General features: G+C 42.5%; 1 protein-coding gene across 2 annotated transcripts in view; it reads right to left on the bottom strand.

The window, feature by feature from the left end:
• Window positions 1-1015: 1015 nt before the first annotated feature.
• Window positions 1016-22380, bottom strand: part of LOC138303543 (zinc finger protein 850-like) — a 223951-nt gene continuing 202586 nt past the window's right edge. For both annotated transcript variants that reach the window (XM_069242774.1, XM_069242775.1), the window contains exon 12: window positions 1016-5253. In XM_069242774.1, coding sequence (XP_069098875.1) covers window positions 2159-5253 — 3095 coding nt within the window. In that variant the 3' untranslated portion in view covers window positions 1016-2158. The remainder of the gene's footprint in view (window positions 5254-22380) is intronic.

Below are 22380 nucleotides of genomic sequence, written 5' to 3'. Positions count from 1 at the left end.
ATGCTTGGTATTTCATGACGAAGGCTTCACGCCTCAGGATAGCCAAGGCACCTGTAAGATACGATGAAACAAAGGCAAGATACATGCAGAAATGCCAGCCCGGGCAACGGGTGGACTCAGAATTGAGAAATTTGTAGTGGGTGCCAACCATATGGTCTGAATTCAGAGACTTAAACACAGGGCCTTCGAGAACAAAATGACACTATCTTTAACAGCAATGACGTCAGAGGCTGTTCACACAGGTATGCTCAGACCTACAGATCTAAACCACAATTCTGTCCCCAAAGGAGTCCAGCAGAGGTTATCAGAGTACACGCTGGAGTACAAGATGACATCAGCTGAAATCTCTCCCAAGAAATGACAGGGGTTTACGCATACAAGCTTTATAGAAAACAGACAGAAACACGTTTCTGTAATCATACCTTCCTGCAGTGATGCAGAGTCCGGTCCCAAGGTTGTCCATCATCAACTCTGGCTGAAAGACCAATATTTTGTGCAGTCCCAGTTTTCTGAACAGGTGTCTAGCTGACATGTAGAACAGGACACATGAAATCTAAGAATGCATAATAGCTGTTTCTCTCATTCACGCTAGGCGCTAGAGTAATCGACCACGGGTCGGGATGGCATTGCATGTAGACCATATTGCATGGGCACCATATTGCGCTTCTGCGATGAATGCCCTCTTGTTAACATACACATCTTGGTTTTCTGTCAGGGAAAAATTGTTGATGTATAGGGGGACGTTTCTGTGTGTGAATTATTTCTTTAAAACATGTTAAGCTCCCTTCATAAACTGGCATGGAAAAAATATAAGGTACTGAAAAGCATTCCCCATACTTTGGGGTTATGTTTGACCTCACACCTCTTGTCAACGTTCCTGTATATATGTTTATATTAATTGGCCAATAGAAATGTTGAAACCAGATCATAATGTCTTGCACAACTAATCTTTTAAATTAATGGTAAGTGCTCTCCCAAGTACCATGCTTTTGGCAACAGAGAAACCCACCCAATATTTCTGTTAATATGTTTTTATTAAAATATATATGCATATTTGTTTCAATATTAACTACATAGATTCATGAGATTTCCACTGAACCATGTCTCACGCTGTCAAACTGAAACATTTATCAGTGTACTACCTCTGAATCTGTAAGTGCTTTATCGATTTCCCATGTTTCTTCAGGCATGCAGTACTCAGCTTGGAGGGCTGTCGTTGGTCCTGGGCAGCCTTGGACAGTCTGTCACCCTTGGATTTCAGTTCCTATTGCAAATATTAACAAGTTCAATTTAAATTAAGATCTCCTTTTCTCTGTCAAAGTTATTGTGTGCAAGTTGTGTTTTTGCACCTGTGCAAAGGCTTTCAGAGTCTGGCTAAGAGAGTGCACGCAAAATAGACAATATGCTATTGTGCTGTACGTGTTTCATTAAGCACACTTATACCACGTGGAAGAAATCACAGCACTAACTGAATGGAAATAGGGAGACTACACAGGGACCGCTAGACCGTGGGCGCCAGAGGAATTATCCTCCAAAATAGATTTCTATAAAATCTCTACAGTTTTGTCTAAAAACATATCGGTCTCTGTCTGTTCCGTTTGCAGCCATCACAGGTGATATTGATATGATGACATTCCTAAATATACTTGTGTCTAGTCAGAAAGAGATAGGAGTGCATGTAAAATAAGAAATAAAATACATTCATATTTTCCAACTAATTGAGGGTTTGGTCACATTAGGTATGATCAAGTGGTTTGTGGTGTCGAGCTGGGTTACATTTCTGCTTTCTTTCTATGAAAGGAATGAACCGCACCCGAAGGCTGTTCAGCCAATAATATTTTGCACTGCACATTACAGAACATGTGATTCTTTAAAACCAAACTCTGTTTCAATTTTCAGATATTCCTATGCATTATTAGGTGATTGGTGCTATCCCCCAGAATTTGATTTGTATGTGTTGTATAACTCCCTTATGTATCTTGTGATCTCCAATGAGACATTCCTTAGGTGTATATGTCTAGTATGAGTTCTCTAATCAATGATATTTTCCTCTTTTTCTGCATGGATAACAATATCGTCACAACCAGTAAGTGATGTGTCACGAGTTAGGTATACGGTTTCCTACGGTAAGTTGGAGGCTCTTTCACTGTCAGCCATTTCAGTCAATAATGATAGTTGAATCCTGTTCTGAATGTATTTTGCAATGTCTAATTAAATATTCTTTTAAACTGAAGCTTTTCTCACAAATAGTACAATGAAAAGGTCGCTCTCCTGTGTGTGTTCGACGATGCCTTATGAGATATATTTTTAAACTGAAGCTTTTCTCACAGTCAGCACACTGAAAAAGCCTCTTTCCAGTATGGGTTCTCTGATGTGTAGTGAGATTTCCCTTCTGGTTAAAGCTTTTGCCACACTGGCCACACTGAAAAGGCCTTTCTCCTGTATGCGTTCTTTGATGAATAATAAGATCTACCTTTCGAATGAAGTTTTTTACACAATCAGTACACTGATAAGGTCTTTCCCCTGTATGTGTTATTAGATGTTTCTTAAGATCTACTTTTTGAGTAAAGGTTTTCTTACATTCACTACACTCGTACGGCTTTACTCCCATATGTGTTCTCTGGTGTCGAATTAGATATTCCTTCAAACTGAAGCTTTTATCACATTCAAAACAATGATAAGGCCGTTCTCCTGTATGTATTCGCCAATGTCTAATGAGAGCTGTTTTTAAATTGAAGCTTTTCTCACACTGGAAACACTGAAAGACACCTTTTCCTGCATGGGCTCTTTGATGGGTAATCAGATTACCCTTCCGAGTGAAGCTTTTTCCACATTCTCCACACTGATAAGGTCTTTCTCCTGTGTGTTTTCTTTGATGAATTATAAGGTCTACCTTCCGAATGAATTTCTTTTCACATTCATTACACTGATATGGTTTTACTCCCATGTGAATTTTCTGATGGATAATGAGATTACCTTTCCAAGTGAAGCTTTTTATACACTGAGTACATTGATAGGGTCTCTCGCCGCTGTGTGTCCTCTGATGTGCAATAAGATATGCCTTCATACTGAAGCTTTTCTCACATTCTGTACATTTGTATGGTTTCTCTCCTGTATGCGTTTTTTGATGTCTAATGAGGTATTCTTTCAAAGTGAACCTTTTTTCGCATTCAGTACAGTGAAAAGGTCGCTCTCCTGTATGTGTTCGCCAATGTTTAATGAATGATACCTTCAAACGAAAGGTTTTCTCACATTCGGTGCACTGAAAAAGTCTATTTCCAACATGGGTTCTCTGATGGGTAATAAGATTTCCCTTCTGAGTAAAGCTTTTCCCACATTCAGAACATTGATAAGGTCTTTCTCCAGTGTGTTTCCGCTGATGAATTAGAAGATCTACCTTTCGAATGAAGCTTTTCTCACAATCGGTACATTGATACGGTTTTAAACCCATATGGGTTTTCTCATGGATAATGAGATTGCCCTTCCAAGTGAAGCTTTTTCTACACTGAGTGCACTGGTATGGTCTCTCACCACTATGTGTTCTTTGATGTGAAATAAGATATCCCTTGACACTGAAGCTTTTCTCACATTCAGTACATTGGTATGGTTTCCCACCCGTATGTGTTTTCTGATGTCTAATGAGATACTCCTTCAAAGTGAAGCTTTTTTCACATTCATTACATTGAAAAGGCCGCTCCCCTGTATGTGTTCGACTATGTCTGATAAGATATATTTTCAAACTGAAGCTTTTCTCACACTCCAAACATTGAAAAGGCCTCTTTCCAGTATGGATTCGTTGATGGGTAATAAGATTTGCCTTCTGCATGAAGCTTTTTCCACATTCATTACACTGGTAAGGTCTTTCACCACTGTGCGCTCTTTGATGTTTTTTAAGATCCACCTTTTGACTGAAACATTTATGACATTCATTACATTGGTATGGTTTCACCCCCAAATGTGTTCTCTGGTGTCTAACAAGATATTCCTTTAAACTAAATCTTTTATCACATTCAGTGCAATGGAAAGGTCGCTCTCCTGTATGTGTCCGCAAATGTCCAACAAGAGACGATTTTAAACTAAAGCTTTTCTTGCATTCAGTGCACTTGAAAAGTCTATTTCCAGTATGTATTCTTTGATGAGTAATGAGGTTTCCTTTTTGAGTGAAGCTTTTCCCACACTGATTGCACTGAAAAGGTCTTTCTCCTGTATGTTTCCTTTGATGAATTATAAGATCTACATTTCGCGCAAAGGTTTTTTCACATTCATTACATTGGTATGGTTTCAAACCCATATGAGTTCTTTGATGCCTAATGAGATATTCCTTTAAACTGAAGCTTTTGTCACATTCAGTACACTGAAATAATCTCTTTCGGGTCTGAGTTCTTTGGTGGGTAATAAGATTTCCTTTTTGAAAAAAACTTTTTTTACATTCGCTGCAATTATAAGGTCTTTCTCCAGTATGAGTTCTTTGATGGCTTATAAGACCTCCTTTTTGAATGAAATTCTTCCCACACTCATCACAATGAAATGGTTTCACTCCTAAATGTGTTTTCTTATGTCTAATGAGATATTCCTTCAAACTGAAGCTTTTTTCACAATCAGTACATTGAAATGGTCGTTCTCCTGTGTGGGTTCTCCAATGTCTTATAAGGTATGTCTTCAGACTGAAATTCTTTTCACATTTAGTGCACTGAAAAAGTCTCTTTCCTGTATGAGTTCTTTGGTGAGTAATAAGATTTCCTTTTTGAACAAAGCTCTTTCCACACTGACTGCAATGATAAGGTCTTTCTCCTGTGTGTGTTCTTTGATGATTTGTAAGGTCAATCTTTCTAATGAATTTTTTTTCACAATCGGTACATTGGAAAGGTTTCACTTCCATGTGGGTTCTCTGGTGTTGAATAAGGTATTCCTTCAAACTGAAGCTTTTTTTACAGACAGTACAATGAAAAGGACGCTCTCTCTGGCTTAACATCACCAATTTGGGCACATTTTTGCATTCGCTTTCTTTATAGTTATCTGGGGATTCTACTTTCAGAATACCTTGCTGTAATTCAGAATGTTTTGCCTTCTTCATGTCCTTTTCACATTGTGTAGTTTTCTCTTGTTTTATTTCTGCTGACAACACTGTTTTACAGTCTATTTCAATCTCAGATATTGGGTTATGATTCAGTTGTCTTGAAGATGGTGTGCGTATTGGGGTTTTGAAACAGTGTAAAACATCATCACAGTTTTTATGATTCGTCGTTCCATGATCTGTGAGATTAAAGATAATTTGTTCACTTTCATTTAACATATACAATAATACAAAGAAGCAATATTTCAGAACTACTATAATATTGGTACTGCATGGTGCTACAAAAGAGAAACACCTTTTGTTTTCTTTTAGGACATTTATCATAATAAACGAAAACAAATAAAACAAGATTAGAAGTGAACACTGGCAACCCTGATCACAAAATAATAGAAGGATCTGCTTCACATTCCCAAAAACCCAAAATGTTCCCAGCAAATGTCCCATATTTTACAATGTTTTTGAGGGCATTCACACACTGCATACACTTGTTCTTCCGTTTTCGAACCACAATCCGAGGCATTCTGCCATGTGTGTAGGTCTGGAGCAGTTTTTGATATCCAACGGGCAGTCACATGTTTTCCCAGGAAGGTCCCCTAACCCACCAAGTATCTCTCAGGTCGCTTGCACCCCAGCTCCTCCATCAAACCCAGAATCGCAATCTGAGAGGAACAATCAATCGACCTCTCCAACACAGCTGAGAAACCCCCCAGAAGTTGGGACTAATATTGTTGTATGACAAGACACAACCAGATCACATGATAGAAATCAGTAGTAGCAGCACCACCGCGATGACGGGGGCGATGGAGGTTTACTGGCCTTCCATGGCCATTTTGGCCTCAAACAGGTCATATGAAGGACATTAACTTGAATCAGATGAAGTAGGAAGAAGATGGCCAGTAACCGAGGTGCCATAAGAGCTTCTCTCCATTCCCCATTTTCCTGGGCCCCCAACCAGGCCTCCCACTGAATACAGAGAGGCAGATATAAACCCAGGGTGTTGGCAACCAAAGACCAATAACTCTGAGAGACCCCATTGAGGCCCAGAGGTAACATAATGACCTTCACCTCCATAGGTACGTGATGTAATTGAAAGTCAGCCTGTAACTCAGAGAAGTGACGCACAGCAGAGCCTTGCCATATATCACCAAGCTGGGAGATGTCAATAAGGTCCAATCGTCTAAACACCTCCAAGACCATCACATGACAGAGAAGAGTGTCCGAAGAGGGGTCTGTAGCGTGGTCCTCCCCCAACCACTCCACTTCACAGCCTCCTGCCAGGTCTTAAAAAACACCCAGTGAAATCTGGTAAAACTCTGCGAATTGGGGACCCATATAAATGGCTGGTAATCATCTCCCAGGACATATGAGGATTCTGAGCGATAGGCCGGGTCCTTGCTCTGTCCCCCCTCCCCTGAGGAGCCAGTCATTCAGGACCACCAGGTGGGAGCCCAGTAGTAAAGCTGCTGATAGGCCGCAGCCAGACATCATGATCATATGTGGATTGCACACATCTACGGAAGGCTGTGCGTGGAACCCTGTGATTCCTTAAAAAGGGACATATAAGAGGCTGGACCGAGCAAAACCACGCCAATGGACACTGTGAGGGAAGTTCTGGAGAACACACCAGAATTGGGGTAAACCATTGTTTAAAAAAGTGTGAGGTTTAGGGGTAGGGATGCCAAAAATTCAAGATCTTTCCTCATACATGCCAACAAAAGTATAATATTCAGCAACCACATCAGAGCGGGGACCAATGAGACATATCTGTTAAGGTAAAGAAACATCAGCTGACAAAGGGGTATAGAGCCGCGCCAGCCATGATCTTGCAGGGGACTAATCAAGGGAATCAGCAGAGGTTTGGAATGGTTAACCAGCAGCAAAGACACTTGGCTGTTGAGGCTGAGTATGTCTAAAGCACGTTGACAAGAGATTGTGGAGGAAAATCACCATGTCATCGGCAAACAGCATGGTGCGGTCCTCGGGCACAGTGTCTTCCCACCAGAATCCCAGTGTCTGCACATCACAGCGGACCCACGTTGCTGAAGACTCGACTGCAAGAACGAACAGGACAGGAGACAGTGCCCAGTTGAATCGGGAATGCCAGAGAGAGAGCGCCATTCAGACAGATCAGTGCTGAAGCGCCAGTTTACAAGGTTTCCATGGATCTGATGAACTGGGGACCGATAATCCATTCGAGCCAATAAGCCCCAAAGGAAATCGCAGCCAACTGAGTCACACGCCTTCTCAAAATTGGGAAGGATGAAATGGTTGGAGCCGGGCATGAGGTGGTGGTATGCCAAGGCTGCTTGCACCCGCCGGATACAGTGCTGAATCCTGCGATGCGGCAGTAGATTGAATAAATGTGTGCGAGCCACACCCCTCATACACGCGTTACTGGAAGCCCAAAGAGTCCTGGGAGACTCCACAGACCTAAAAGTGAGTCACGGGAAAGTAAGCAGTCACAGTCTTGATCACAAGGCGCCAAGCACAGAGGAGCCAAATGGGACAATCGCCCTGGGTTTCGTGACCCAGTTGAACTGTGGCATGTGCGCGATCAGATATGCCATGTGTCACAATCTGCGCACCGGTGTTAAGAAGCATATCTGTAGCTCTCATAAAGACATAATAAATTTTTGAGGCAGATTTGTTTACAGTGGAAGTGTGGCTGAAGACATGGGAGAGTGGGGGTGCCAGGTACGTCAAACATCGCAGAGGCATTGGCAGATAAACAATCCATAATCCGGCTGGTAGGAGGTGCAGGACAAATCAGGGGCTTAGAGCTACCAGACCAGAGATTTCAGCATATTAAAATCACTACCCAAAAAAGTGATCCCAGGGAGCTTTTAACCCACACCCTCTATACGGCATCAAGCGTGGGGCCAGGAGTTTGAGGGGTAAATAGACGCTTGGTAAGTAGTAGGCCTGACCATCAATCATCCCTTCAACAGTGACAGAGCTCCCCTGGGGATTGGAGGTGCTATGAGTGACTGACATGGATAAGCGTCTGCGGATGGGTATGGTCAAACCCCATAAGCCCCTTTTGTAGCCAGCGTGGTACACCCTCTTGTTTCCATAGCAGACCAAAAAAGGGGCAACGAGTGCCGAGAAGACGGGTCTCTTGTTAGATGAGAAAATCAGGTGCATGGAGCTTCGCAAACCCCAGAACAGCTCAACATTTAACACGGTCATTAAGGTTGTTGCGTTCCATGTCATTATCATAAGGACTGGCATGGGAACGAATGCTCGCAGAGGCTTGGGCATGGGCTGAGCGGGTCCTAGTAGGAACAGAAGAACAAGGGACTGCAGCTTGTCTACAAAATATACCAAACATACAGGGCCAAATAGGCCCAACTACAAAGAACAATCCCCCCATTTACCCTTCCCACCCAATACTTCCTCCCAAGAAGCATCTGTCACCGCTCCCCAAAACATAACTAGAAACCACAAAAGTCTACTTGACAAGGCACACACACAACAGCCTACCTCTGGAGAAGAACAGATGAAGAAGGATAGAGTGCTGCTAGCTCAGGAGATACTTAAGGCTTGATGGACAGTAAATGGGTCCCCATAAGGGCCAAGTCTCAGCACCTCCTCATGTGTCCTGGGAAGAAGGTGCGGGGGCTCTGGATGACACCAGATGAGACGATGTGGTGCCAGCTGCTGCCTCTCTAGTGGGGTCATGAGAAGGGCTTTTTGAGCAGAGGAGTCAGGAGACTCCCCCTGCCCCACCCGGCAGGCCCACCTTCCTCCCTTGGCCGCGCTGTTGGGTCTCACCAGCAGTACCTCCATTGGAAAAGTGATCCTCCCAGGGGGGCGGCAAGTTAATGTGTAAAAGCCTAGTCTCCTTAGCCCAATCCCATGCCGCCTCTTGTGTGTCAAATAAATAGGATTTGGAGGTGTGGATAACCTTGAGGCGGGCAGGGAAGAGGAGCATATATCGCAGGCCCATTGCTCTGAATTTTTAGTTCACTGCTTCAAAAGTGGAGCGTTGGCACTGAACAAGGTGAGTATAGTCCAGGAAAATTAGAATCCAGTAAGACTGGAAGGTCGTGGGGGTCAGTTCACGGTCAAAGTGTGTGATCATATCCCTGTCTTTGTATTTCAGGACCTTCGCAATCACCGGCCATGGAAGGGCCCAGGAGGAGGTGCTGCCATCAGGGATCTATGGGCCCATTCCAATACAAACCAGGATGACAAGTGTCCTTCAGGAATTCACAACAGGGTTAATTTTTCCAAACCTTTAATCCCTTCTGGGAACCCCACAAACTGGACCCTACTGCACCAGGATCACTTTTCGGTGTCATCTCCTTGGAATTCCAGGTTATGGGATGCCATCGTAAGGTGAGTCACCTCTGCTTGGAGAGTGGATCTTGAGTCTTTAAGATCTGAGATGCGCCCCTCAGCGCCGGCCATGCAGTCTGCTACAGAATGAGAATGTCACTTGCATTTCACAAGCCTTCTGGCAAGGATAGAGGGGGAGCCTCAAATGTGCTCCACTGTGAGGCCAGGGGTGGCCAGATCGTAAACTTATCAATTTTGGATTGCGAAGATGAGGGGGGCCTTCCGCACGAAGTCAAGGGAAGCAATGCAGTCCACAAATCGGTGTACACCTGTGGGTGGGATACAAGTGCACTATGGAGATCAGCAGTGGTGGGGCAGTAGTTGAGGGGTACAGTCATGCCCCGCTTGCACAGGGTAGTTACCACCGGCAGCATGAGCAGTCAGAATCCCCACAGGAACCAGCTAAGACCCTGCAGATATAGAAGGTTGGCAGGCAGCAGACCTCAGAGAAGAGGAGAATTTATGAGGGGGGTTTAGTACCGTAGTTTAGCAGGCTCTCCCAACATCAGGTCAAACACTGGCCCTAGAAGCAGGCAATTGTCACTAGCAGGAGGAGGGGTACTGGGGCGGGGAGGGTAAACAACAAGTTCTGAAGAGTAAAAGAGGGAGTTCCTCTTCGCACTCAGGAACCCCCAGCTGCAGTAAGTAGTTGGCCCAGTTATCACATTCATGCGCAAGAGAGGGGACCCCCCTGCCAGCACCAGGGCCCAAGTCACATGCCTCCCAGAGGCTAGTTACAAAGGACAGTGGAAGAGCCAAAGGAGATGCCGCATACTCCCGATGGGCTCCAATCAGGTATGGTGTGGCCTACCTCACAAAACCCAGGCGGCCTGCAGCCAATGCAGCGAACAGGGCAGGCCAAGCCCGTCACCAGGTCTAACGCATGCCAAGACCAAAAGGATGCAATGCGGACCGACGCTACAGGGGACCCTGACCTCGGCGCTCCCCTCCAGTCGTGTGGGTATTGAGTCTGTGGGCGTCAGCAGCTGCAGTGTCAGCTCACAGCACGTCATAGGCCGGCAAGCTGCTCTGGTGTCTGGGAAGCCCCCAGGTTGCAAAGAAGGCTACCCTCAGAGTCAGTGGAAGAAGTGACTGCAAGTGGCCCCTCGAGGTTAGAAGCAGCAGTGCCAGAAGCCAGATCATCACGCAGTCACCTCCAGGGAGCAGGAGCTCACGGAGGGACGTCCGCCATCTTGGCCAGTCAGGTGACGCCCACCAAAAACTATTTAGTTTTGTGAGTAAATTTGGAATACATAAAAAAAATGGGTTGCTCAAAAAAATATTGGGGCTTTTTAGGGAGGAGGAGCCAAGATCATGGCCACGAAATAAATAGTAAAATGTTACAAAGTCATAAAGTATTTGGAACTGTCTAGTTCCACATGCTTATGGCAAGAGCAGTTCCATTTTTCAGAACTGCATGTGCTTCCTTGCATCCTTAGTATGAAAATGTTGGAAAATTCTAGGATTTTTCTTTAGTATTTAACAATGGTTTTCTACTTCTAGAAATTGTACATAATTGTAAGTCAATGCTCTTTCTATGCACTGTTCACTGTGTGTGGTAGTGGAGGATATATGCACGTTAGCAGTAGGCAATGCGTTTCACACTCCCTTTTATGGAATATAAGTAGCCATACATATATATACAATATAATATAATACTAATCTGAAAACATCAGCACTGTTGTGCAAACACACACCCATATATGCAGCTGTTTAAGCTCCACTAGGAAATCATAATATTTTATTTCATGTTCACTTATTGTCAAATCTGCACAGCTTTTGCAGTGGCTGCCTTGATTAACAGCACTGAGTGGCACTCAAAGGCTACCCAAGGACACACTATTCCATTTCTAAATAAAAATACAGAGGACAACAATTGTTTTTTATCTGGGCTTCTTTATGAAAAAATCTGTAAAAATGTAAACTGAGAATATTAACTTTCAGTGCTTATTAACCATCTCTTTCAAGCAGCAAGATGGCACACCACAAATCAGTGATTGAAATAAATGCATTCTAATGCCACTTTAGCAGGTTATTCACTTCAAACAAGTGCTTGCTTTGACAACATCTCTGCACAATTAGAAACAGTAAAGATACCTAGAAACACACATCTGATTTTTTGATAATGCACCCTGAAAATAATCAACAACTAGATTTTGTAGAGTATGCTCTGAGAAAAAAACAGTGGTATGGACTATAATATGTATTGCAACATTTAAACTTTTTAAAATTATGGATGTTAATTAACAGACCAGGAGAGAATCTTATCTTATCTTGCAGGTGCATGTTTTAAACAGTGGTGCCCACTTGAGGGGACTAGCACATGAAAACATAGAACCACGGAGCACATTTTGCAAAATGATTAACCCAAACAAAATATGAGATAGTGACAATATATGTACTGGGATATAGCATGCTTCAGAATTTACATTTAAATATTGAAAACTATGGATGTTGATTAAACAGTCTACCCAGTATAAAATCGGTAAAGGAAAGCAAGATTTGAGATTGGAGAGAAATCTTCATGGTGGTTTGGAAGTGTACAGACAAAATTACTTTAAAAAGCTATAAACTCTAGTACTTTAAAATATATGTTTTTAACTATATTGGTCAAACTACTGTAGGTTTAAGAAACATACTTGGAGTCGGAGGTTATTCACATTGATTTTTCTTTCAAAATTTGTATTAGAAATGTTATTTACTTGTAATCCTAGTTCATCACGGATCACTGTTAAATCAATAAGTAATAAAATATCTCCACTTGTTTATGAAATGCAAGAAACATTTATTTTAAAGAGAAACTTCTCAGTATGCCTGTCTAAAGACATTCAGTACTTTACCTCAATTACAATGAAAAAGAGAACTAAATCATCAACCCTTTAATTATTCCTTTAAGAAAGGTTAGCTAACAGGTCAGCCAGGCCATGGCCTCACAGAAGAGGAACTATCGCTGTAGGATAGCAGGCTGCTTGACATTCTCACAACACAGTGCACTGCCATTCAGCCTCAGTGCATTGTGACAGGCATGTTAGAGAAAGGATATTAAACACTATTTAATTATGCAATTGAATGACTACCATGGAGAAATACAACTAGTTAATGAACGTAAAGAAGTTACACATGATGGACAATTGAAAGAATTGCACAGGGTTCACTATAACACAGCGGGTCATCTTTAAGAATAGTGGCACTGCACACAGTGTAGCTCCACTTCTCGTCCGCCCCTTTACACCCCTCTAACGCCACCATGTGTGAGCGCCGTATTTAAAATACGGAGCACCATGGCAGTAGTTCGGGGACTAGAGTTTGAATTTTTGACGCTAGTCCAATGCTTTTCAGGATTAGCATAACAAAATCTGACACTAATCCTGCAAAGCACCCAGAGGCCCCTTGAAACCAATGGGAGCCTCCGTTTAACGCTGCTCTGAGCAGGCGTTGAAAGTGCCAAATAAAATGGTGCAAGGAAATCTCTTAGATTTCCTTGCACCATTTTTTGGCACCTCTAAAGGGGGAACGCCCCCTTTGCATACCTTGTGCCTGGCGCAGGCATAATGTAGCGCAAAGGGTTACAAAGTGGTAAATGCATGCACTGTAAATATGGTGTGCCATTTTTTGGCCTTCCAACGCCACAGCATAACAAAATGAAGCTGATGTAGTGTTGGAATAGGGCTAGGAGCTCTTTAATATGCCCCAAGGAATCTACATAAAAGCGGCTGGATTGAGTGGGACTGAGGAAGGCACATTGCTGCATACTTCATGGGGGTCTTGGGATCAAATAATGACATAGGAGAGATGTAATGAGTGGGTTATCTATACAACTGAACAGTGAGAGCCCAATAGGTCCCCAGGATATATTGATGTAGTGGTTTTCTGTGAAGGATTTGTAAATACATTAGTGCTGGTTAGTGGTAGAAGAATATTACAGGGGTTGTTGATGTGTTTTGGGGAAGAGTGTATGAGGGTGTAAGAGGGGATGGACGAGAGTTAGAGGTGTTTATGTTAGTTCTGATTACTGCAAGAGGTAATGTGTGGTGGTGTGTAAGGATTGTATGGTTGTGTGTAAGGATGTTAGTGGGTGGTGTGATGGAAGGCTGGGGTTTTGTGCTGGTTGAAGAGACACTGCAATCTGTATGAGGTCTGTTTGTGGTGCATGAGTTGGATGCCTTTGCTGATATTGTGTTTGGATGTTGGAGGATGTGGAGGGAATAAGGTCCTTTCTGGTACATGGAAAATTTAGCAGCATCTCTGGCCCTAGGCCCGACCTGTCCTGAACAGGCCCAGACAGGCAACTGCTCTTGTCCTCTCCACCCTTAGCTGAGAGGCCTTGAGCCATAGCCTTAAATAGCCCTATTGGCCAGTAGAAACCTAGTCCTAACCCTAACCAATCAGATTTATAACCCTTAACCCTACAGCCAATGGGAGACCTAGCCCTAATAACCAATCACACCCCTAATCCTGACTACCAATCACAACAGTAACCCTAAAATGCCAATCCAATAGGAACCCCAGCCCTAGTACCAATCACAATAGAAGCCCTAGAACAACAGACCAATAGGAATCCCAACCCTAGTACCAATCAGAATGCAAACCCTAATCCTTACGCCAATAGAAATACTAGTCCCAGCAACCAATCACAAGAACATATGCAACAACCAATAGAAACTTATATAAGGGCCAAAGTTAACTTAAGCCCAAGCCCCTGTGGAAAGGAGGAGGGCGTGCTGCTCTATTCAGACTCTCCTTCGATACAGATAGGCAGAATCCACACTCCCAAGCTAGGAGAGTCTATTTTCCAGGTAACTGACAGATTGAAAGGCATGGAAATACTGCTTGTCACACACTCAGGTATTTGGCTTTCTCAAGGCAAAAACAAGTGGTGCAGACACTTTCTAAACAGAGTTGAAATCACAGATGCAGATTAAGCAGTCTCCTAAACACACTGGTTAGCCACTGAGGTGTATATAGGTTTTTTTTTTTTTTTGTTTTTTTTAAGGTGGGTTGTGGGGGATGGCTTTATGCAGACCTTTGCCACAAAGTAGAAGGGAAATTTGGAACAGTCACGGGTAAAAAACAGCAGTTTAAAAAGAGCAAGCACAGGGAGCCTACAGTAAACAGGCACAGGTAGCAGTACAAATACTTTTTAACAAATTACAAGAATTCCCAGAACGTCTGGGACTCTTACCCGTCTCGTAGGATTTCTTGATCACTGGGCTGTATTAGGGCGTAGGGAAAGCTGGGGTCCCAAAACGAAGGTCACACACAGTATACTTGCGGAGTGTAGAAAACACAGCTTAACTACAGAATGTTTTTTCGCCATGAATGTCCTGGCTTAACCGCATCTTGGAATAAGCTTGGAATTCTATTCCCGATGCAGACTGCCTAACGTGCCCCATTTACTGTATTTTCCATTACGAATGGCACATTCAAAAATAAAATAAAAAACACAGGAAATGTTGGATCTAAATAGTCATATTTTCACAGAAATTTTGTAGAACGAGATATATATCTTTGAAAAGTGTCCTATGATTGCATATTGCCTGTGATATTCAAAGTTTGTGAATATCAAGGTAACTGTTACAGAGAACTAGGAGTAAGTAAATGTTTCCTTTTATCTCACTAGTTTACTTTTCATCTCTTGGGTCATGCTGTTTGGGGCTCTGACATGCTACTTAACATCTGATCTTCTCTCACAAAACAGAAAGGTGTCTAGGAGAGAATCTCCAGACCGTCTGACTGTTATACTCCATACTTTTGGGCATTTCTCGTCTTGTTGGAGACATCCCTGTCAGAAGGCTACAAATGAACCATCAAAAACAACTTAACATTCCCACAATACTGTGCAGTGTCAGGTAGCCTCAGTTCATTGAAATTCTTTTTTAAAAAAATATTTGCTCCATTTTTTATATTCAAAACCAAAAGACATAACAGTGATCCTCAAAAACCTTAGTGAGTAAGCATAAAACAACATCCACCTGTGAGCAGGCTGTTGGACTGCAGTGCTCCTTTGGTCCCCTTTTCCTCCTTGTATCCTATCATTGAGAAATCTTTATCACCGTCCAGCCTAAGGTGGGATCATCTACCCCATCAGGTCCATCGGCCACAAACTGTCCCAAACAGTATTCCACTACAACAAAACAAACCACACCCATCAGCACATCAAAATAACACAAACTTTCATACTTTCTGTCACACCCACTCCCACCCTCATGACTTCACAAATAATAAAATTCCTGACCAATCTTTACTCCTACATTCTCACTCTTCACAAACATCTATCACAAGCACCACAACATAGCAACATTCAGTCACCTCCTGTCATCCATTGCACAATTTAGAGCCTTACATTATGATCCACATGCTCCTTCGCCATCCCTAACCCATACTCCTTCCACAGTAAACAGACACAAACAAAATAAACAACATGCCACTCTTAACTTCGCATTCCCTTATCTATGGCACAATAAGTCTACTCTATAAAACAAACTACACTCATCATGTCATTCTCAGCCACTAAGTCCACCACCCACACACACAGACCCAAGAAAATGCCTCCTAAGCCTGCTGGACAATTAACACTATATAGAAAAACAGGACTATTGTGACCCTCACACAGTTATCACAACTAACAACACACCTGCTACAAGCTCAAAATATACTGCCCACCCTTCTCTAAAACAAAATGACACCGCCATGAGCACACATTTGCTAAACTGCCTACTCATAAATGCTCGATCACTCTAAAAAAACAAGCACCACATCTACGATGTGCTCACTGACACACAACCTGATTTACTATTCGTAACGGAATCATGGTTGGGAGATGACATGGCCCCAGTGTTGCATGAAGCCATTCCTCCGGGCTATCAAACCATTACACAAAACCGTATAGGCAAGAGAGGAGGTGGACTAGCTATTATATTCAAACAAGCAATAAATCTCAGTAAAACAGACAACATTTCCATATAAGGTTGTGAGGCCCTCCTCACCAGATGCAACCCTACTCCAACTTCATCCTGTAACTTTCTCCTCCCCTACAGACCACCTAACAACTCAACATTCCCAGACGCTTTTCTAGATACAGTCTCAAACCTTATTACATTATACTCAAACCTATGCATTCTGTGGGACCTAAACATTTTGTTTGACAAATGCCCCATCAAAAAGCTATCACCACTGGCATAGTCACACTGAACCTACATCAGATTGTACACAATCCCACACACATCTCTGGACACATCCTAAATGTCATTTTTGCAAACCAGTCACCGTTCAAAGCATCATGAAATCACATGGTCAGACCACCATTTGGTAGCTTTCCGACAAAACATCACAAATTCAGACAACCCATAGTACCTTACATACATACATACATACATACATACATGCCCCTATCGACCATGGGGCAAACTCAATTTTGAAGACTTAGAAACACAACTTACAGCCAACACAGATCTAGACAACACATTCTGTTCCAAACCAAAACTTTATGAGTGGCTACAGGAATCTTTTGATACCCTAAGACCACTCAGAAAAACTAAACAGGACAAAAGAAAACCAACACCTTGGAGAAACGCAGGACTTAAAAAGATAAAGCAACAAATCAGAAGGCTGCAATGGACCTGGCATAAAACAAACAGCATTCAAGACAAACGCCAGCTACACAAACTAAGCAGAACACACAAATCATCCATCAAAAAAGCTGAAAAAAGTCACTACTCAGACAGAATTCAAAATGCTAAATCTGTAACTAAAGATTTTTTTTAAATTCTCAATGAATTTCAAAAACCTGAACGCATGGAAGGAAGTCATCCCTGCTACTCAAGGTTTCCCAAACAAACTCGCAGCTCATTACACAACCAAGGCAGACACACTGGACTCCTATTTAAAACAGAAGAAAACCATCAGCACTAACCTATTTCCTGAAGTCCCCTCCAAGAGTAAATCAACCCAGCCTCTGCACTCCTTCAAACTAATATCACAAGGTGAATTTATGGATTTATTCAAAGCAAGCAGGCCTTCCAGCTACCCTTATGACACTTGTCCACCACACATCTTCAAGAACATTATTATATCTACTTCTGCTGCCACACCTGTAAGAAGAATCATCAATAACTCTTTAACTACAGCAACTTTTCCTGAAGACCTGAAAAAAGCATATTTACGTCAGTTATTAAAGAAAACAAACCAAGACCCGCAGGACCCCAACAACAACAGACCAATTACAAATGGAGCTTTCCTGGGTAAACTGATAGAAAGAGCAGCATTCGCCCAGGTGTCAAAATTCACTGAAGTCAATTCCATCCTTTCAGACTACCAAACTGGATTCCGCCCAGGAAGCGGCACTGAATCGGCGCTCATAGCAATCTGGGATGATCTTAAAAACACAGTCAACCACAATGGAGTTGCTGCACTATTTCTCTTGGACCTCTCAGCTGCCTTTGATACGGTTGACCATGACATCCTAATTCAAAGACTCCACGAAGCCGGCATACAAGGGATTGCTCTCGACTGGATTAATTCCTATTTTCAAAAAAGATCTAATATCATCCACTCGCCCCCCTTCTCGTCCAAACCCTACCTCACAAAAGCAGGGGTCCCCCAAGAATCAATCATCTCAACTATGGTTTTCAACAACTACATGATGTTATTACTGGAACTAATCAATGATTTTCAACTCACATGCTACAACTATGCAGATGACACACAAATACTTCTTAAATTGGAATGCCCCAAAGACATTGAAAACTCACAAATCTTTAGTTGCCTCAGAGCTGTTGATCAGTGGATGACTTGGAGCCATCTCAAACTGAATGCCTCCAAAACAGAAATACTCACATGTGGTGACTGGAAAAATTATGACCCACTGTGCACCTGGTCTGACGATCTGGGACCACCTCCTCAAGTAACCAAGGAAGTTAAAAACCTAGGAATTACCATGGACTCCAAGTTAACAATGAATGCCCAAGTGAACAAATTAGCACGAACAAGCTTCATTACCTTGAAGACTCTGTGACACATCTTCTCCCACCTCGGATTTCCATGCAAGGTGCAGGCTACTATCTCGCTTGTGCTATCCAAACTGGATTATGCCAATGGCCCCTACCATGGATCATCTCTAGCTATTATGAAAAAACTACAACGTATTCAGAACTCCGCAGCCAGGCTACTATTACATGTAAAGCCACAAGCCCACATCTCCCCTGCCCTGAGAGCACTACACTGGTTACCCGTTGCCAGAAGATGCACTTTCAAGCTGCTTTGTATCACCCACAAAGCTATACATGGAACAGGACCGCTTTTTATCAGAAACAAAATAACCAAATACATTCAACAAAGACGCCTCCGCTAAAGATTGGCACCCCACCTTAGAACACCACCATACAAGAAAAAGAGAATAGGTGGTACATCCTTATCTGCCCAAGCTGCCAACTATGGAATTGCCCCCGAATATACGATACACGGATAACTATTTTGTCTTTAGAAGGCTGTTCAGGAGTTGGCTCTTTCCTTCATAACCACCATATCCAAACAGCAATAGACTGCATACGCCTGTGTTGATAAGGAAAATGTCACTTACCCAGTGTACATCTGTTCGTGGCATTAGTCGCTGCAGATTCACATGCTTTGCATAGTCTGCCTTCTGGTGTTGGGTCGGAGTGTTACAAGTTGTTTTTCTTCGAAGAAGTCTTTTCGAGTCACAAGACCGAGGGACTCCTCCTCTTTGCTTCCATTGCGCATGGGCGTCGACTCCATGTTAGATTGTTTTCCCCGCAGAGGGTGAGGTAGGAGTTGTGTATGTTAGTAATAGTGCCCATGCAATGGAATGAGTATGTATATACAAGAGTTGCTTAAAATAATATATTTACAAATATACAAGTGTTGAAGATTACTTCCAAACAGCTACAGGCTCCCGGGGAGGCGGGTGGGCGCATGTGAATCTGCAGCGACTAATGCCACGAACAGATGTACACTGGGTAAGTGACATTTTCCGTTCGGTGGCATGTGTAGCTGCAGATACACATGCTTTGCATAGACTAGTAAGCAGTTAACTCCCCAAAACCGGTGGATCAGCCTGTAGGAGTGGAAGTAGTTTGAAATAGAGTTCTTAGTACAGCTTGACCTACTGTGGCTTGTTGTGTAGACAACACATCTACACAGTAGTGCTTCGTAAATGTGTGAGGCGTAGACCATGTTGCTGCCTTACATATTTCGTTCATTGGGATATTTCCCAGAAAGGCCATGGTAGCCCCTTTTTTTCTGGTTGAGTGTGCCCTTGGTGTAATAGGCAGCTCTCTCTTTGCTTTAAGATAGCAGGTTTGGATGCACTTAACTATCCATCTGGCTATCCCCTGTTTTGATATTGGATTTCCTGTATGAGGTTTTTGAAATGCAACAAATAGTTGTTTTGTCTTTCTAATTAGTTTTGTTCTATCAATGTAATACATTAGTGCTCTTTTGATGTCTAGTGTATGTAGTGCTCTTTCAGCTATGGAGTCTGGCTGTGGAAAGAACACTGGTAGTTCTACTGTTTGATTTAAGTGGAACGGTGAGATAACCTTTCGTAAGAACTTTGGGTTGGTTCTTAGAACGACTTTATTTTTGTGTATTTGAATAAATGGTTCTTGTATAGTAAACGCTTGGATTTCACTTACTCTTCTAAGAGATGTGATGGCCACTAGAAATGCAACTTTCCACGTTAAGTATTGCATTTCGCAAGAATGCATGGGTTCGAAAGGTGGGCCCATGAGTCTTGTTAAGACAATATTGAGGTTCCATGAAGGAACAGGTGGTGTCCTTGGCGGAATCATTCTTTTTAGTCCTTCCATAAACGCTTTTATGACGGGTATTCTGTATAGTGAAATTGAATGAGTAATTTGTAGGTATGCAGATATTGCTGCGAGATGTATCTTTATGGAAGAGAAGGCTAGATTTGACTTTTGCAAATGTAGTAGATACCCTACTATATCTTTTGGGGATGCATGCAATGGTTGAATTTGATTATTGTGACAGTAACAAACAAATCTTTTCCATTTACTTGCATAGCAGTGTCTAGTGGAAGGTTTTCTAGCTTGTTTTATGACCTCCATACACTCTTGAGTGAGGTTTAAATGTCCAAATTCTAGGATTTCAGGAGCCAAATTGCTAGATTCAGCGATGCAGGATTCGGGTGCCTGATCTGTTGTTTGTGTTGTGTTAATAGATCTGGCCTGTTGGGTAGTTTTACATGAGGTACTACCGAAAGGTCTAGTAGTGTGGTATACCAAGGTTGTCTTGCCCATGTTGGTGCTATCAGTATGAGTTTGAGTTTGTTTTGACTCAACCTGTTTACTAGATATGGAAGGAGAGGGAGAGGGGGAAAAGCGTACGCAAATATCCCTGACCAATTCATCCATAGAGCATTGCCTTGGGATTGCCTGTGTGGATACCTGGATGCGAAGTTTTGGCATTTTGCGTTTTCTTTTATTGCAAATAGATCTATTTGAGGTGTTCCCCAAATTTGAAAGTAATTGTTTAGGATTTGGGGGTGAATTTCCCATTCGTGAACTTGTTGGTAATCTCGTGAGAGATTGTCTGCTAGCTGGTTTTGGATTCCTGGAATAAATTGTGCTATTAGGCGAATGTGGTTGTGGATTGCCCAATGCCATATTTTTTGTGTTAGGAGACACAACTGTGTCGAGTGTGTCCCCCCCTGTTTGTTTAAGTAATACATTGTTGTCATGTTGTCTGTTTTGACAAGAATGTATTTGTAGGTTATTATTGGTTGGAATGCTTTCAACGCTAGAAATACTGCTAACAGCTCTAGGTGATTTATATGAAACTTTCTTTGATGTACGTCCCATTGTCCTTGGATGCTGTGTTGATTGAGGTGTGCTCCCCACCCTGTCATCGAAGCATCTGTTGTTATCACATGTTGTGGCACTGGGTCTTGGAAGGGCCGCCCTTTGTTTAAATTTGTACTGTTCCACCATAGAAGCGAGGTGTATGTTTGGCGGTCTATCAACACCAGATCTAGCAGTTGACCCTGTGCATGTGACCACTATGATGCTAGGCACTGTTGTAAGGGCCGCATGTGCAATCTTGCGTTTGGGACAATGGCTATGCATGAGGACATCATGCCTAGTAGTTTTAGTACCATCTTTGCATGTATGGTCTGAGTTGGATACATTGCTTGTATAATCTTGTGAAAGTTTTGAACCCTTTGTGGACTTGGAGTGGCTATCCCTTTTGTTGTGTTGATAGTTGCTCCTAAGTACTGCTGTGTTTGACATGGCAGAAGGTGTGACTTCGCATAGTAGATGGAGAACCCCAGCTTGTGAAGTGTCTGGATAACATAATGTGTGTGGTGTGAACACCTTGTTAGCGTGTTGGTCTTGATTAACCAATCGTCTAGGTACGGGAATACGTGTATTTGCTGCCTCCTGATGTGTGCAGCTACTACTGCTAGACACTTTGTGAAGACTCTTGGTGCGGTTGTTATTCCGAATGGCAACACCTTGAATTGGTAATGTATTCCTTTGAATACGAATCTTAGGTATTTCCTGTGCGCGGGATGTATTGGTACATGGAAATACGCATCTTTTAGATCTAATGTTGTCATGTAGTCTTGCTGTTTCAGGAGTGGGATTACGTCTTGTAATGTGACCAAGTGAAAGTGGTCTGATTTGATGTAGGTGTTTAATGTTCTGAGATCTAGTATTGGTCTTAGAGTCTTGTCTTTTTTGGGGATTAGAAAGTACAGTGAGTAGACTCCTGTGTTCTTTTGTGGACCTGGTACTAATTCTATTGCGTCTTTTTGCAGTAGTGCTTGAACTTCTAGTCCTAGAAGGTCTATATGCTGTTTGGACATGTTTTGTGTTTTTGGTGGGACGTTTGGAGGGAGTTGTAGAAATTCTATGCAATAACCATGTCGGATAATTGCTAGTACCCAAGTGTCTGTTGTTATTTCCTGCCAAGCTTGGTAGAAC

The sequence above is a fragment of the Pleurodeles waltl genome, chromosome 7, assembly GCF_031143425.1.
Source record: "Pleurodeles waltl isolate 20211129_DDA chromosome 7, aPleWal1.hap1.20221129, whole genome shotgun sequence".
Lineage (NCBI taxonomy): Eukaryota > Metazoa > Chordata > Amphibia > Caudata > Salamandridae > Pleurodeles > Pleurodeles waltl.
This window is presented reverse-complemented; position numbering and strand designations above follow the sequence as displayed.